This window comes from Patagioenas fasciata, chromosome 4 (assembly GCF_037038585.1).
Source record: "Patagioenas fasciata isolate bPatFas1 chromosome 4, bPatFas1.hap1, whole genome shotgun sequence".
Taxonomy (NCBI): Eukaryota; Metazoa; Chordata; class Aves; order Columbiformes; family Columbidae; genus Patagioenas; species Patagioenas fasciata.
In genome coordinates this window covers 2943369-2961714 of record NC_092523.1, presented here as the reverse complement: position 1 = coordinate 2961714, position 18346 = coordinate 2943369, and the positions used below count along the sequence as shown (strand labels likewise).

The 18346-nt window shown below is 44.2% G+C and overlaps 1 protein-coding gene across 1 annotated transcript in view; it reads left to right on the top strand.

Moving 5' to 3' along the window:
* The window catches only part of ATRN (attractin), a 170323-nt gene that overhangs the window by 64975 nt on the left and 87002 nt on the right, over nt 1-18346 (top strand). The window contains exons 9-15 of the mRNA XM_065836240.2: nt 1070-1253; nt 3875-4029; nt 8061-8145; nt 10524-10744; nt 11728-11849; nt 13208-13346; nt 15430-15611. Of these exons, the coding sequence (XP_065692312.2) occupies nt 1070-1253; nt 3875-4029; nt 8061-8145; nt 10524-10744; nt 11728-11849; nt 13208-13346; nt 15430-15611 (1088 nt within the window). The remainder of the gene's footprint in view (nt 1-1069; nt 1254-3874; nt 4030-8060; nt 8146-10523; nt 10745-11727; nt 11850-13207; nt 13347-15429; nt 15612-18346) is intronic.

The window sequence follows — 18346 nt, the reverse complement described above, 5'->3', positions numbered from 1 at the left end:
AGTATCCACTTAAGCTCGTGCCCAATAGTGAGTGATTGGGGGAACAGACAGTGAATTTCTGGACTCCCATATCTCTATTATGATCTGGTCCCCATGTTTCTGGGAATAGTCTGAACTCTGATTTAGGAACGAGAGATTTCCAGTATCGTCAATGAAGTGTAGGAGGCTCTCCAGGTGAACCCCACTTGTAACTTAGCAGCTCTGAAATGCCCCTCTGGGGTCACATCCCTTTGCTCCGCTCACCAGGCAGAGAACAGAGTTAATCCCATGAAGTTCACAACGTCAGTTATTGTCAGAAATAGCGACCCTACCTGCGCTTTCACCCGTTGTCCTTCACTCATCCTGATCCAGAGGATCTACTGCAGAAAACTACAGAAAACCAGGACGTGTGGGGCAGTGATTTGTTTCTCTACTGTTGTATTTTTCCCACGTCTGGTCTTGCAGGCTGCTAAATTCCTTTGCCTTTTGTGTTCCTGATCTGCCCTGCGGTTAGGAAACCTGTGTAGGGTTTCATTCTGCGCTTGCTCCGCAGATTTGGTGTATAATTTGGTGTTTTTATTGCAGTTGCCATTATATTGTGTCTAGAGCGCTTCAAACCAATGTTATTTTAGTGAGCGAGATACAGGGCCGTTAATCACGTATTAGTTTTTAACTGCAGTGTTCTTCACAGTCATACTTAATTTGGCTTCAGTGCTGTCTGGCTTTATTTATATATAAAATAAAAGCGCTCTTGGGTGCCATTCCAAATCAAACCGTGGTGCTGGCATTTTCCTGTCATTGAAATGCAGTATATATTATTTCTGTGCTTTTTATGTCTCATTTACTTAGCCTGTCTGCAAAATATAATGTAACTGGAGAAGAGATGTTTCTGCTCTACTTAAAAACACTCGACAATACTTCTTGACAACAAACTCCTTGAAAGGGAATATATTTGGAGATGAAGTGATAGAGACAGTGTCTAGATCCCAGTCAAGGGAAACCCAGTTTGTTTCCCCACCAGATTTGTCGATAAGTTATTATTGAAGATAAATTAACCATGTTTTGTCGCTCATGTTATGTCATTTCTCAGACACAAAGACGTGGAGCATTTTACAGACCAGCGGAGCTTTGGTGCAGGGAGGGTACGGTCACAGTAGCGTTTACGACCCAAATACAAGATCAATTTATATCCACGGCGGTTACAAAGCGTTCAGTGCCAACAAATACAGGCTGGCGGATGACTTGTACAAATATGAGGTTGATTCCCGTATGTGGTAAGTAATTCTTCCTCCTATATATCACCCCATTATTTTCATGTTAGTGGACAAAAGGATAGGGTGTTTTTAAGGGTACACTAGTACGAAGTTACCTGCGTTCAGGATGCACCCTGTCCTCTTGTATCTGTTATTTTTACGTCCCTTTACGAATAGAGAATCATACAATGACATGTAACCAAGGCTGTGAACAAACCAAGAAATCCATTTTAATTTCTTGTTGTTATTAAAGTTGAAAAGAGAAGTATTCAACGGGATTTTCTTGCCAGCAGTACAGGCCTTGCACATGAGTGCAGTCACTGCAGTCAAGTGAGCGATAATTCATTCTGCAGTTAAGACCGCGAAAGCATTTCTACTATAACCCCATTTTCTTCTGGCTCTGTAACTGCTGCAAACGCTCATTTCTTAAGCTGAAATCTTCTGTGATTTGTTTCTGCCCAGAGGTTGAGTTTTATTAAAAAGCTGCAGCACGACTTGGAGCTCCCAAGCGAAATACATCATCCTTAATTTTGTGTTTTTCTTAAAGATCTTTTTTCAAGCAGACAAAAAGCAGACTGATCTTTTGAATGAGCACATGTAAATTTGACTCATCTTGCCTTTTTTTGCGAGTTTAAAAGAGTTAGTATTTCTGCAACAACAGGTTGTGAGTCTATACCGACGAGTGAAGTAACCAATGACTAATTCCCCAAACCTTCCTTCCTGCTCCGTTGTATAATACACCCGGTATTAACCACGCTTCCCTTCTTGCTTCATTTGTTCCTCCGCTTCGCTGTGGAGCCGGCAAATCTACCTGAACAGGCAGAAAGTGTCACAAATGTGACAACATTCTTCCAAACTGCTGCAGCACCAACTTCCTTTAATTGCATTTATTATGTCACTCTCAAGGGAGCTGTTGGAGCGGGCGAGCAGCCTCAGGTCTGCTCATCTTATTTGGGTGTCATTACCTCCTTTTTTAATTTTTTGCTAGCTGAGGCCTTTTATCCCTTTTGTGATTTCATGGAAGGGCAAAAAAGCAATCCTACAATCTTTATTTTGGCAAGCGTCCTTCTCCACGTTCCCACTGATGTTTCGATGGGTATGGATGGAATAACGCTCAGAAAAACCACGTGCTGTGATATCGTAGCTCATGCCTTAATAACACCTCCCTGGTCTGAATCCTTGATGAATATTTCTATGGGAAATTCTGGGCTTTAGTGCAGCTCTTCTGCAAATTTGGGGTGACAACCTGCAAAAGCGACGCGACGCGGATGTGGCCACGTTAGGGCTTTCCTGCCATCCCACCCTCTCCAAACAGGGAAAATCTGCAAAGGGCTTGACCCTTTGTGTTCAGTTCTGATTAAAGGTGAGGTCAGTGATGAGTTTGATGCTTCCTGTGATTTAATCATGGGGGAAATGCTGAGTTTTGCAGGTGTTAAGCTGCAGAGCTCCATTATTGGCAGCTGCATGTATTTCCTTAAAAGAAGTTTATTAGTTTGAGAGACAATGCCTCGTTTGGAAGAGTTCTTTAGGTTCCCATAAAATCAGAGTTACTATAAAATATTGTTACTATAAAATATTACTATAAACATTTTTCAGACAGAAAGGGACCTGGGGGTGCTAATGGACAGGAAGCTCAACAGGAGCCAACAGTGTGCCCAGGTGGCCAAGAAGGCCAATGGTGTCCTGTCCTGTATCCAAACCAGCGTGGTCAGCAGGACAAGGGCAGTGATCCTTCCCCTGTACTCTGCACTGGGGAGGCCACACCTGGAGTATTGTGTTCAGTTCTGGGCCCCTCAGCTCAGGAAAGAGATTGAAGTGCTGGAGCGGGTCCAGAGAAGAGCAACAAGACTGGGGAAGGGACTTGAGCACAAGCCCTATGGGGAGAGGCTGAGGGAGCTGGGCTTGTTCAGCCTGGAGAAGAGGAGGCTTAAAGGTGAGCTCAGCACTCTCTAGAACGACCTGAAGGGCAGTTCTAGCCAGGGGGGATTGGGCTCTTCTCCCAGGCAGTCAGCAATAGGACAAGGGGGCATGGGCTTCAACTCTGCCAGGGGCAATTGAGGCTGGAGATGAGAAAGCAATTCTGTGCAGAGAGAGTGGTCAGCATTGGAATGGCTGCCCAGGGAGGTGCTGGACTCACCGGCCCTGGAGGTTTGTAAACTGAGATTGGCCATGGCACTTAGTGCCGTGATCTGGTCAATGGACTGGAGGTGGACCAAGGCTTGGACTGGATGAGCTCTGAGGGCTTTTCCAACCCAGTCCATTCTGGGATTCTGTGATTGGAGCGTCCCTATCACCAGGTTGAGCTCTGACTATGCTCAAAAATCCAATTAGTATGAAAACCTAATAATACCTAGGGAAGGAATTGATTATTTTAAGATCTATAGCTTTGGAAAGATACTTTTGTACATATATTTCTCCTATAAATTGGTAAGCAGATGTGAAGGTGAGAGAATGAAATTACAGGAGGAACTGAACAGTCTGGAAAGGAAGCTGTTAAATATTTCTTTAGAAAATGTAGTTAAATACTATCCCCTCTCCTCCTCTCCATACCCCAAAACCTTCGTCAACTTGGATTTATGGATTGTTTTGTCTCTGCAAGGCACTACTCAGTTTGCTTAACACACGTATTTTTATTTCTGAAGGACAATTCTTAAAGACAGTCGATTTTTCCGCTATTTGCACACGGCGGTGATAATGAGCGGAACCATGCTGGTGTTTGGAGGGAACACGCACAACGACACCTCCATGAGCCACGGCGCCAAGTGCTTCTCTTCGGATTTCATGGCGTACGACATCGGTGAGGCCTTGCAGAAATAATAGTAATAATTAAAGAAATATTCTTGGGTGTTCAAGACTTCTCTTCGGAATGACTCCTTTACATGCTGGCGATATTCTACCATTCTTCTGAGCACGCTACAGAAGAATGTGTAATCAGGAGAGGCTCATTAACTTGCTACACGTTTACCAAGCAAATGAGCTGGTGCAGTGATTTCTGGGCAAATACAGCAGCGATTGTTTGGTCAACAGTTTATACACAACCTTGGGCGTTAAAAATTATTCCTTAAACAGAAAACATATTGTTCTAGCATTTCGGCTATAAAGCTGTCCTGGTATTTTGAGTGTGATTTAATATGATTTCTCCAAAATGCGGCATTACAAGCGCCGGCCACCGCTGAAGCTCAGCTTACATGTTGCTCACTCTTATAACTGTGGGCTGGCTGACTTGTTTGGCTGTGCTGTTCGTAATGTCATTTTGTTTTATATTGATGCTTTATGATCATAAATATCCCCATAAGCACTATTGAACAATAAAACCAAACAATTAAGGTTTTATTTGGAAGGGCTGTGTTTTGAATAGCCAGAAGAGGGCAGCATTTATTTGTGAATTTGGAGTCCAGGTGCATTTGAGAAGATGAAGAGATTAAATTATGTACAAACAGGTGCATACACATCCAGGTAATTCATGCTGGAGAAAACCACCGGTGTGTGTTCATAGTGCATTGTGCCTTCTGCTCTCAGAATTCCTTAAATGTGGGTTTCCGTGACCGTCCACTCCTGGTTTGTCAAAGGAATATGCAAGTGAATGGATTTGGTGCTAATGAGTGATTTTGCTGACTTAGGGGGATCCTTCCCTTCCGCTCCCTGTGATTTCAAGTCATATCTCTGGAATTTATTGTGTGCGCCCAGCTAGCTTTACTTCTTTTCTCCAAGAATTAAAATGAGGTATTTTGACAGTCATGAACAAAGTAATTTTTTAAAGATTTGATAGCAACAATGATCAATTTTTCTTGCTGTATTTTGCTGTCTTCCCTGACGCATTGAACTGTTAGGTGTAAAACAAAATTACATTGATTTTTGAAGAAGAAATTTTATACTATGAAGGTGGTGAGAGCCTGGCCCAGGTTGGGCAGAGAGGCGGTGGCTGAACCATCCCTGGAGACATCCCAGGCCAGGCTGGACGGGGCTCTGAGCAACCTGAGCTGGTGAAGATGTCCCTGCTCATGGCAGGGGTGGCACTGGGGGAGCTGGGAAGGTCCCTTCAACCCAAACTATTCTGCGATTCTATGGTCATTTTGATTCAGTTTAGTTCCTGTTACATGAAATGAAAGTTATAGTTGGCTTGCCCAACCTTAACCAGTTCTATCCTGAGGATTAGAGCTTGCGTTGATTGCACACATGACAGGGATGGGAGATGTTCTGAAGCTCTTGGGTACCCTCATTCCTTTGGGCAGATACCCTCAGGCTGTAAAGAGAAAAGCAAGTCCACTTTTTCTATAATTTTCATGGCAGGGCACCTTATCATGATTTACCTTGTCCTGCTGGACCAGGAGCACCCCCAGGACTATGTTGGGATGTTGGCTGATCATCAATGTCACAGCAGAAACACCATCTTGGTGGTTCTTCATGCATGATCTCTGCAGGAATTGCATTGAGCACATCAATCTCCATGGGAATAATCCCGTATAGCGTGAGGTGGTATTGTAAATATGCCACCATAGGTGAATATGGCCATCACAACTTCAATATTAACATGTTTATTGGTTTGTTATCAATCCCTTGATGGTCCAAAGATCAAGCTACCCAGGAGAAAAATGAGCAGCAAAGTCAATTGTTACTAAATGTCATAAAATAAGAGGTTTAGTAATTGGCTGTCTCAGCATACTGTGAAATTAGAGAGTATCTGGCTAATTTGCGTATTATTAGCATGTTGTGGGTGTAGGTGATACCTCACTGATCATAGCGACAACTGGAAGACTGGAGAAGAACGCAACTTAAAACGCAGTCAAAAACAAAGGCTTCAAAACCAAGTCTTCCCTTGAACCTTTGCCATTCCAATTTATTTCTCCTTTTATTCACCTCACCAAATTTTTCTTGTTTTCTTCTCCTCAAATTGCTAAGTAATCAGACCACATGTATTGAGTGATGCGAGGACATATTACCTTCATATAATTGTGCGTGTAGGATGCAAAGAGCTGTCACTGAGATGCTCTGGAGGTTTAGCAAATTAGGTAGATCTGAGGATGCATTAATGTTCCTTGTCCTTTCATCCTCCACTTGACCAAGTTGTGGCTTTTTCCTTCCAAATTATCCAGGTAATGCCCAATTTTGGAATATTTCGGGATAACAACCAAGGAGACTGAGAACTTGACAGGCAGGTTGTATCAGAATGCAGTTGCTGTAGGTTAAGACACCATTCTTCTGTTTACCCCATGGACAATTCAGTTCTGATGACAAACACAGAAGGAGTCTGGATGTTTTCATGTGTGTTCTATTTGAACACTATATTTAATAAAGCCTGTGAATCGTAAGTTTTAGGCTTGGCTTAACTCCTAAGTCAGGAAGGAGAGGATTCTTTGTAGTTATAGCATCATTCATTTTTTCCAATACTCAATCTTCAGTTTGAGATGGGAAAGAAGCTTAGAAAGCAAAACATTCCAGGCCTTCTATTAATCTAGGAAAATATATTTCTTGGCCTCACATAACTCACAATTTGCTGGAGAAAAGATGGCAAATTGCTCGGCAATTTTGCTGAAGTCTCCTGTTAAAAACTGGAACCGTGGCTGCTCGTCTCAGGAGTGAGGGGCGCTACGTTGGATTCTTAGTGAATCAAGCAAACGACATTTAAAAAATAAACTTCAAAATCACGATTTATCGAAGTATTGAATCCAATCTACTGGGACTTACGTCTTTGTTTTATCAGCGCTCTTGAACTGAAGTTGTTGCTGGAGCAGAGGTTGCTGTGTCTTGAAGAACAAAGTATAACAAAGCAGGACACAGACCCCCTTCCCTTGCCCCATGGTGTGAATTGCAACCCAACTATTTTCCAATTAAATCTATTAAAATATTAATAAGGTGGGGTTTTATTTGCTTTCTCATAGTTATATACTAGTTTTAGTTTGTGGAGTTTAAGTTTTGTTTTCCAGAGGCTCAGTCCATAGCACAACAGTTCTATCTCGTATTAAAGAATCTGCAAGTGATTGAGGCCTCTGTAGGTTGATTTTCCGGGCTTAATTGCATAAATTACACATAAAATGCCCATGGGGCCTCAGCCCCAAGGTGATCCCATCAAAGTTGAAGTGATAGGAACTGAACCGACTTGTTCTGCCTTCGTTCCTTTGGTTGCTCAGTGGGTTCCATGTTTCTCAGGTGGTTTGATTTATTTTCCTGCTGCCTGAAGGAAGAAATTACCTGAGAAACCGAGTAAAAAATGAAGCAGAACTTAAATGTTATGCTAATAAAAAAAAAGAAGATGGAATAATCTCACATTATATTAAAAGAGGAAAAACAACCACAAATCCTTAAGCTACGATGAGGGAAAACTGTTTTTAAAACCATGGGTATCTACCCTCTAGGAAGATAATTGCAACGGGGGGAAAGAAAGTAAAAGATAAGGCTGTTCTTAGTGATTCTGGTTTGGGGCAAAACTGCAAATAATTCACAAAGAAATAGATAAAAACTGAACTCGTTACGCAAGGAAAAATTCCCCTATAAAGGAGAAAAAGCAACTCAAGCCACCGCTTTTTAATTTCAGGTGATTGTCAGAAATCTCACAACCCCTTCAAGACAGTGTCCTGAAATTTCCCTTTTTATGGTGAAATATTTAGATGATGGAGCCAAACCGTTCCATCCTTCCATCACTATTTTATTCACACCATGAAGATTAACTCTTGTAAAAAAGAGAAAATACAGCACATTGTGAACTCGAGAGGTTTTGGTGTTGGGCGGAACGTTCTCTCTGTGGTTATTAAACTACTTAGGGATCTTGCAGAAAGAAACGTGCTACTTAAGTTGTGTCATTAATTAAACGTGATCTTTCCTTAATTGCAGCTTGTGATCGATGGTCCGTTCTCCCCCGGCCGGGTCTCCAGCACGACGTGAACAGGTTTGGACATTCTGCTGCGCTCTATAACAGGTAAAGCCATCAACAAGCTCTGGGCTGTTGGCATTTTTCTTACCTTGATAAATATACACGTGTAGATCAGTCACACAGACCAGAGGGTTGAGGATCTGTCGCAAACTTCTCAAAGTTTCAGATCTTCGGTCTCGTGATGTCTCTGGTGTCATCTGTTTCACAGAATCCCAGAATGTCAGGGGTTGAAGGGACCTGGAAAGCTCATCCAGTGCAATCCCCCCATGGAGCAGGAACACCCAGCTGAGGTTCCACAGGAAGGTGTCCAGGCGGGTTTGAATGTCTGCACAGAAGGAGACTCCACAACCTCCCTGGGCAGCCTGGGCCAGGCTCTGACACCCTCACCATGAACAAGTTTCTTCTCAAATTTAAGTGGAACCTCCTGTGTTCCAATTTGAACCCATTGCCCGTTGTCCTGCCATTGGTTGTCACTGAGAAGAGCCTGGCTCCATCCTTCTGACACTCCCCCTTTCCATATTGATCCCCATGAATGAGGTCACCCCTCAGTCTCCTCTTCCCCAGCTCCAGAGCCCCAGCTCCCTCAGCCTTTCCTCCCACGGGAGATGCTCCACTCCCTTCAGCATCTTGGTGGCTGCGCTGGACTCTCTCCAGCAGTTCCCTGTCCTTCTGGAGCTGAGGGGCCACAACTGGACACAAGATTCCAGATGTGGTCTCCCCAGGGCAGAGCAGGGGGGCAGGAGAACCTCTCTGACCTACTGACCACCCCCTTCTAACCCACCCCAGGTACCATTGGCCTTCCTGGCCACAAGGGCCCAGTGCTGGCTCATGCTCACCCTGCTGTCCCCAGGACCCCCAGCTCCCTTTCCCCTGCACTGCTCTCTAATAGGTCATTCCCCAGCTTATACCTATCAGCCTTGCTTCTTTACTGGACTAAACTGTCTCAGCTCACTTTCAAAAATTCCATATTTTCATATTTTATTCCTTTTTCTTATTTCTAGTTCTATTTCTTATTTATTTCACAATGTTGCAATTTCATTTATTTCATATTTCTGTTTCTTATTTAGCCACACTGACAACTTTAATCTCCAAATTGTGCTTTTCCCCTCATGATTTCTAAACTTGGCTGCGTTTCAGTTTGCGTAGCTTATCCTGTGTGGCTCTCCCTTGCCATTCATATGATGTGCAGTTTTTAGATGAAATCACAGGTGATATTTCTGCTGGTAAGCATTGTATCAGTTTAATAATATCCACGCTCTCAGCTTAACATCTGTTATTGTATTGGAGTTTATGGAACCCAGTTTGATAGATGATATTTCTTAAGAGTCTTTCATTCTGGATCCTTTATCCTTTAAAGATGCTTCTTGTAAATCAGTAACATTATTGAAAGCTCAATTTAAGCCAAGCAGAGAACTGTTACTGCCTTGAAAACCACAGTGTGCTTCTCGGTATTCTTTTGGTCTCTAAAATATCACTCACAAGCTATTTATTTCAGTATATACTGAATACCAGCCATGTGTTTGCTCCCATGAAGAACAATTAAACCTGTGCTTGAGTTCTTTCCTAAAATAAGCTGAAAATCACATTAAACCCACTTATTATTCAGCTAAAACTTTCATTCTGTTACATTAACTCTTCTACATTGTCTTTTTAAACCTACATCTACAAACATGGGTGCACAGGTTTCCTTGGGTGGCATTTTCGTGTGTCTAATGAAATGTGACGTTTTGCCTGAAGTAGCTGTGATAATAATGAATGTTATGAAAAAGACCATTTCCCAGCCCCTCAAATATTATTTTGTTTCGTGTTTTCGGTTTGTTTTATGTTGTTCATTTGTGGTTTTGGGTTGATTTTTAGTTGACACAATGACTCTTTGCTCAGTTTCTAGCAGTAGCTGTAGGGAGATGTGACAACACTGAATTGTTTTGTCGCGCTTTCCCAACGCCAGTTTCGTGGTGTGAATCCATCCCCCCGACTTTTCGCCTCTTCTTGCCGCTGTTCTTTCCAGAAGGACCCCACGTTTCTGCAGCTTTTCCCCCCCAGTCACATCCATCAGGTGTCACCCGGAGTTGCGGCTGAAGGGGAAAGTTGGTCCGTGACCTCGGGTACAATCACAGAATCGTTTTGGTTGGAAAAGACCCTCAAGACCATTGAGTCCAACCACAACCCACCCTTGACACCAACCCATGCCCCAAAATTTTGGCTCTATCTCAACATCCACGTGTGTGATTCTGAAGCCGTAGAGCTTGACTGACCTTTTGTTTAGCGCCTTCCTAGACTAAAAGCTATTTATATGGATTTATACGCGCTGGAGCTTCCTCAGCCACCTTGCTCGCACCTTGAATCACGTTGACTCCCAGCAGCGCGTGGTCTGGAAACGCCAGCACAAATCTTTATCTTTTTATTATGTTTTTTCTTTGTAGCACCATGTATATATTTGGAGGCTTCAACAGCCTCCTCCTGAGCGACATACTCAAGTATACACCCGAGAGATGCGAAGCTTTTGACAACGAAACGTCGTGTTTGCGAGCGGGCCCCGGGCTCAGGTGCGTGTGGGCGTCCCCCCCGTCCCGCTGCGTCCCCTGGGAGATGGCGACACTGGAGCAGCAGCAAAAAGTCTTGGAAGAGTGTCCTCCCAGGCCAGGTACGTGTCGCGTTCTCCCTGTTTCCTTGTTGTCTTTTCCATATTCTACCTCGTGTTAGTTGTGTGTCACGATCAGATCAAGTTTAAGGTGGGGATGGGGCTGTAATCCATTCCATACATGCCCTGAGAGACCTTCCTGTGGCCGAGTGGCTTGGAGATGTTTCCATCTCTCGCTCCTCCTGAAGCTACTTGCTCATTAGATATTTTTATTTCCTACTTTACTGCTTATGCTTGCTTTCCTATCTCATGCAGACATCACCAGTGGGGAATCCGGCCTGGACCGTTGCTCTGTAGATGTTTGCTCCAAAAATTGACCTTTTGAGAGCCAGAAATTCACACCACACTTAATTTCTCCTTCTACAGTATTATATGTATAGGGACACATGATAATCCTTAAGCAACTTTTCAATGCTTTATCCTGGCGCATTCACTGCTGAGTTGAATTTATACTAACCTTGATTCTGTAATAGATGGCAGCCTTTAATTATTGAAAAGAAATTGATGTGAAGTGACATTGCTTTGATGGCTTCTCAATGTACAATAAATTTTCACGAAACACAGGCGATGAGCAATTGGAAAGATGAAGGAGAAAGTTCAAGCTTTGCATGAAAATGCTTCACGTCATTGAAAGGCGGGAGCCAAATGAGCCGGTGGTGGGAGATGTGAAATGTCCTTGGGTATCGTTTGCACGGGCATGGGCTGAACATTCACACCCGGTCTTAGTTCATGCGCTTCCATGTCTTGGTGCGTTTTCTGGTGGTGTGTTTTATGGCTCCTTGGGCACTAAAGATGATTGATGCTGCAAATGAATGCGATTTTCTATCACTTCAATCGCACGAAAGTATCTGATTTACTAAGTAGTCGATAACGGAAAATCTCCAGGCACTGCTGTTTGGTGATATCTTTTGCTATATATAATCAAGTTCTTAGAGCTCTGTCAGGAAATGCCTGTTTTTGGTCATGCAGGTTTTTTTCTTTAATAGCTGTAGACAATGAAAAATGTGATCAGATTACAGACTGCTATAGCTGTACAGCCAACACAAACAACTGTCAGTGGTGCACTAACCAGTGTATCTCAATGCACAACAACTGCACGGAGGAACAGGTAAAGACTCTCTACTACTTTTGTAGTTTAAATTTAGCCCTTAGAATATCTAATGTCCATTTGACTCCATCTGTCACTGTTATGACCCCTGTTGTTTCATTATTTCCAGTGTTTTTGTAACTCTGAGCTGATAATGTGCTTGAATTTGGGTTTTTTTGAGTTGGTCCACAAGCTTTTCATCACAGAATCCCAGAATGTCAGGGGTTGGAAGGGACCTGGAAAGCTCATCCAGTGCAATCCCCCCATGGAGCAGGAACACCCAGCTGAGGTTCCACAGGAAGGTGTCCAGGCGGGTTTGAATGTCTGCAGAGAAGGAGACTCCACAACCTCCCTGGGCAGCCTGGGCCAGGCTCTGCCACCCTCACCCCCAACAAGTTTCTTCTCAAATTCCAGTGGAACCTCCCATGTTCCAGTTTGAACCCATTGACCCTTGTCCTGTCACTGGGTCACCCAGAAGAGCCTGGCTCCATCCTCCTGACACTCCCCCTTTCCATATTGATCCCCATGAATGAGGTCACCCCTCAGTCTCCTCTTCTCCAGCTCCAGAGCCCCAGCTCCCTCAGCCTTTCCTCACACGGGAGATGCTCCACTCCCTTCAGCATCTTGGTGGCTGCGCTGGACTCTCTCCAGCAGTTCCCTGTCCTTCTGGAACTGAGGGGCCACAACTGGACACAATATTCCAGGTGTGGTCTCCCCAGGGCAGAGCAGAGGGGCAGGAGAACCTCTCTGACCTACTGACCACCCCACTTTTAATCCACCCCAGGATGCCACTGGTGATGGGGATTCTCCAGTGAAATGAAGAGGGTGACTAAGGCCAGGGGAAGAGAATCATAGAATCATAGAGTAGTTGGTGTTGGAGGGACCTTCCCAGCTCCCCAGTGCCCCCAATGCCATGAGCAGGGACATCTTCACCAGCTCAGGGTGCTCAGAGCCCCGTCCAGCCTGGCCTGGGATGTCTCCAGGGATGGTTCATCCACCACCTCTCTGCCCAACCTGGGCCAGGCTCTCACCACCCTCAGGGCAACAATTTCTTCCTCCTGTCCAGCCTGAATCTCCCTCCTTTAGTTTAAAACCATCCCCCGTTGCCCTGTCACAACAGGCCCTGCTCAAAAGTCTGTCCCAACCTTTTTTATCGGCCCTTTTGAAGTACAGTGAGCTCTGTTAAGGAAAATGTGTCAGATGGTGGCCTGAGGGAATATCTTGAACACACAGGACAGGGCATGTCCCGTGTCACAGCTTTGCAATATATAGTTGCTTTGTAGGTCTGAACTGTAAATTTTAGTGTGGTAACAATTATACCTGCTCTAAACCACCATCAGTTGAATGGGAAAAAGCCTCATCTCTTCTCTTTATTTTAGGTTCCTATTACTACGTACGACAATTGTCCGAAGGATAACCCTGCCTATTACTGTAACAAAAAGACCAGTTGTAAAAGCTGTGCCATGGATCAGAACTGCCAATGGGAACCTCGGAATCAGGAGTGCATCGCTTTGCCAGGTCGGTATTGGTTGTATTTGTGTAAGAAAAAACCCTAATTCACCCAGTCCCAAAATTGTACCAAATTCACCCAGTTCAAAAGTCAAAAAATTGCCTTTTTTTAAAATGTTATCCTATTTTCCATGTTCCTTTTGTGCTAAGCAGGGTAAATAACATTGTTTAATCACACCAGCTTTGGCATGTAACTTTATTTCTAGTAAATTCATCAAGTCTGATGGAATATTTTTCAGCCCCAATTGTCTGAAGAGGAGTATGATCATTTGTATAATTATTAGGCTGTATATCACCTCTCTCTTTTCATTTGATAGAAGCAGTGCTGTTGATACAATAGGCTTCTGCAAGATATTAGATTTAATAATGCATGCTATTTAATTTTAGAAACTAGAATTGTGCAAAGGCGTAATGGCACATGCTGGACGAATTAGGCAAATAATACTGAAGTGTATAAGGAAAATTCTCTTATTAGAGCGTTTCCAGTGGGAGCTCATAGGAGTTGATTGTTAGTTCCCCTGTAGTAATGTGTTGTTCTTTTTTTCCCAGTGACTGGGACAGAAATTATAGCGTCTTGATTGACATTTGCAGTTAATAAAATAGAGAGAAAGGGAAGAAAACAGAGACAGAAGCTTTAACTTGGCTTGGAAAACCTTCCCCTAGTCGCTCTGATAGGTCTGGGTTGTCTGGGTCTGGTGTTCGCTGGTCTGGAAGAGGGATGAAGTCTTCAAAGAACCACACGAGCGACTAAAACAGCTTTTAATGAGGCAGCTAAAGAGCTTGGTCAGTTTAATTTGGTGTAGAGAAGAACAGGGTGAATTGATCATACATGTAAAAAGCCCATCTGAAAAACTGACCCTCGCGAGCTCTCAATCTGTTCGATTAAATCTAAACCAAGATGCTGGAGCTTGAGATTGGCTCTGCAGAAATTCACGCTGAACATGTCCGTTGGGTTTTTTTGTAAGGCTGGTTATGAGCGGGGAAATAATGTCAATGAAGTAGGAGGAGATTTTCAGTAGTGGGCACAGTTGTGATCAAAGGAAACGGAGATTCATCCTGGAAATTTGGTGTTGTGGACAGTATTATCACAGCAACCATCTGCTGTTGAGGGTATCCCAACAACCACAACTGTGTAAGTGGTTTTAAGCCATCAGCAGAAAAATCACACAGAATCCCAGAGTGTCAGGGATTGGAAGGGACCTGGAAAGCTCATCCAGTGCAATCCCCCCATGGAGCAGGAACACCCAGCTGAGGTTCCACAGGAAGGTGTCCAGGCGGGTTTGAATGTCTGCAGAGAAGGAGACTCCACAACCTCCCTGGGCAGCCTGGGCCAGGCTCTGACACCCTCACCATGAAGAAGTTTCTTCTCAAATTTCAGTGGAACCTCCTGTGTTCCAGTTTGAACCCATTGCCCCTTGTCCTATCATTGGTTGTCACCGAGAAGAGCCTGGCTCCATCCTCCTGACTCATCCTCCACTCATTTGCTTTCTTTTACTCTTTCTTCTACAATGATTTAATATACAACATTGTAAGAAGTGCTTTGACTACCTACTGCAGGTAACTAAAGGGTAACGTCGCGCTTCATCTCCCCTCATCAGCTTTCTTTTTCCTCCAATATTTTTATAGATAGAGACTTCTGAGCATGTCTATAAGTCATGGTGGTTTGCGATGAGGTGGTAGGATTTATTTTGGTGGAAGAGCTCTTGCACTACTTGGAATATTGTGAAGGTCACTTGCATCTACAAGTACCTGAGAGAGGTTGGAGTATGGAGGTGGTTGGTCTCTTCTCCCAGGTAGCAAGTGATAGGACAAGAGGAAACGGCCTCAAGTTGCGCCAGGGGAGGTTGAGGTTGGATCTGGGGATCAATTTCTTCCCCAAAGGGCTGTGGGGCATTGGAACAGGCTGCCCAGGGCAGTGCTGGAGTCACCATCCCTGGAGGGGTTTAAAAGGTGTTTAGATGAAGTTCTTAGGAACATGGTTTAGTGACAGTGTTAGGTTAGTGGTTGGGCTCAATGATCTTGAGGGTCTCTTCCTACCAAAATGATCCTGCGATTCCATGATCTCTGATTTAAATTAATTCCCCCTCCCCAGAAAACATTTGCGGAACGAACTGGCACTTGATTGGCAACTCCTGCTTGAAAATCACCAATGCGAAGGAGAACTATGATCACGCCAAGCTCTCCTGCAGGTCGAACGGGGCTTTGCTGGCTTCCCTCACGACCCAGAAGAAGGTGGAATTTGTTCTCAAGGAGCTGCAGAAGATGCAGTCTATGGTGAGTGCTTCTCCTTTATATCCCCCGAGTAATTAAACCCTGACTGTGGAAAAGTCCCTGCTGTGCTATTGTAGGCTCGGTACGGCGTAGAAATGCGTCTTAACTGAAAAAGACTTTTTCTTTTGAAATTCAACATACCCTATGGGTGCTTTTGAAGTGCAATTGTAGAGAATGTAAATGGGAAAGATAAATACAAACATACACGGTGCCTCAAAGGTATCGCTCTCTGTAATGAAATGGCACACGCGTTTCTCTCGTGGGGTACATGAGTGCTGCAGGAGTCCTCTCGCGACTTGTACACAATATTTTATAATAGGGGTCCCTTTGGGCTGTTTAATGTAAAGCATTTCAAGTTATTTATTCCTCTCAGAATAGCGGCTGGTTAAAACGTCAACTTCTTACTCCGTAGAGCCGCTTGGCTTATTTGGAGTTATTTATGTTTGATTTAGTGACAGGTGCTTTTCTGTCGGAGACAACGGGGAGTGAGTTGGAATCTGTCCCTTTTCACACATCAATAAAATAAATACATTTGTTTTTTCCAGTCCTTGGAGGTTTTCAGGGCCGGTTTGTGTAGGTGGAGCTAAAGCCCTAACAAAGAACGATGCTGCGGAGATACTGTGGTTTGGTGGCCTGATGGTTTCATTGACCCCTCTTGGGTCCCAGAGGCCACTGGGGGCAGGTTTTATATAGGAAAAAATGAGCCTGCAGGCAATAGGATTGCTCCTTTTCCCAGGAGAACGTTATTCAATACTAAATATTCCCTTGCTTAAATAAGAGCATTCCCTGCTTTCAGTCGCTTTGTAAACTTTAAGCATCATTTCAATAGTTACAGGGTTTTAGAGGGGAGACAAACTAAGAAAAGGTGTAATTCAAGCGACGTTCTTTGTTAAGTCTTTTGTAAAGAGGGGAAGGCAAGCCTGGGATATTGTAGAAGTACATGTTTCAAACAGCTCCGGGTGTTTCTGGGTGTCCCAGTGGTTAAGTACAATATAAATTCCTAAAGACAACCATAGAATCATTTTGGTTACAAGAGACCCTCAAGATGGTCACTTGAACCCTTACACCATGCAGAAAAAACAGATCATTCCCAGGCTTTTTCTCATCTACGGTATCATTTTAAAAGTGAGCCTTAGAAACCTAATGAGACTCAGCCCTTTTTAGCGGTTGTTAGTAGTGAGTGCTTGTAATGTGGGGAAAATACCTTTGCTAACACCCAGCCTGTGTCTGCTACTTGAACTTTTGCCACTCCATGACACGCTGCAGCTGTGCTGGAGGAGCCTGTACTTTGCAGTTACTCATTTATTTCTTAAGTAAGTAGTGTATAGATGTTTTGTAATAAGAAGAAAATCTGTTGGTGTTGGCAGATAGCACCGTGTAACCCTGTTGCTCTTAGAAGTCGCTGCTCTGAGTATTTAGGAGTGTGGCAAATCAGTTTAATGGAGGTGATGGTTATATATAGCAGGAAGGGAAGGTGTATGGTGTCAAGCTTCGGAGAAGATATTTTAACAGTAAAATAACATATTGTACCAGTTGGCTGATTCCAATGGGATGAAGTTCAACAAGGCCAAGTGCAGGGTCGTGCACTTTGGCCACAAGACCCCCCTGCAGTGCTCCAGGCTGGCACAGAGTGGCTGGAGAGCAGTCAGGGAGAAAGGGACCTGGGGGTGCTAATGGACAGGAAGCTCAACATGAGCCAACAGTGTGCCCAGGTGGCCAAGAAGGCCAATGGTGTCCTGTCCTGTATCCAAACCAGCGTGGTCAGCAGGACAAGGGCAGTGATCCTTCCCCTGTACTCTGCACTGGGGAGGCCACACCTGGAGTGTTGTGTTCAGTTCTGGGCCCCTCAGGTCAGGAAAGAGATTGAAGTGCTGGAGCGGGTCCAGAGAAGAGCAACAAGACTGGGGAAGGGACTTGAACACAAGCCCTATGGGGAGAGGCTGAGGGAGCTGGGCTTGTTCAGTCTGGAGCAGAGGAGGCTTAGAGGTGAGCTCAGCACTCTCTAGAACGACCTGAAGGGCAGTTCTAGCCAGGGGGGATTGGGCTCTTCTCCCAGGCAGTCAGCAATAGGACAAGGGGGCAGGGGCTTCAACTCTGCCAGGGGAAATTGAGGCTGGAGATGAGAAAGCAATTCTGTGCAGAGAGAGTGGTCAGCATTGGAATGGCTGCCCAGGGAGGTGCTGGACTCACCGGCCCTGGAGGTTTGTAAACTGAGATTGGCCATGGCACTTAGTGCCATGATCTGGTGAATGGACTGGAGTTGGACCAAGGGTTGGACTGGATGAGCTCTGAGGGCTTTTCCAGCCCAGTCGATTGTGTTTTCTGTGTAATACCGTTTAAGTACCTCTCCTCAAAATAAAAGCGTGCCAAAAAATAAATTGCCAGTAGAAACCCTTGTGTTGTGGGTTCTTCATATTGAGGATTTTATTGCCAGCGACACTCATTTAGATGTGACCTGTCCTGTCTGTCCACCTCTCCATACACACACACTGTTAAACAGCAGAGGTTTCTATCCAGGCTGCAGGTTGATTGTATCATTTAAATTCTATTCTACATTCTAGTTTTCTTCCTCATGTCAAGCTGTAGCTCCAGAATATTTTTCCCCGTGTCTAGCAGTCACAAAAATCTAAAGAACAACTTCATTTCGTAGTCAGCCAGTCTGAATGTTTGATTTACTGTCCTAGTTTAGGTAATTAGAAATGCGGTTTGAAAGAAAAATGATAGATAATTGGTATTTC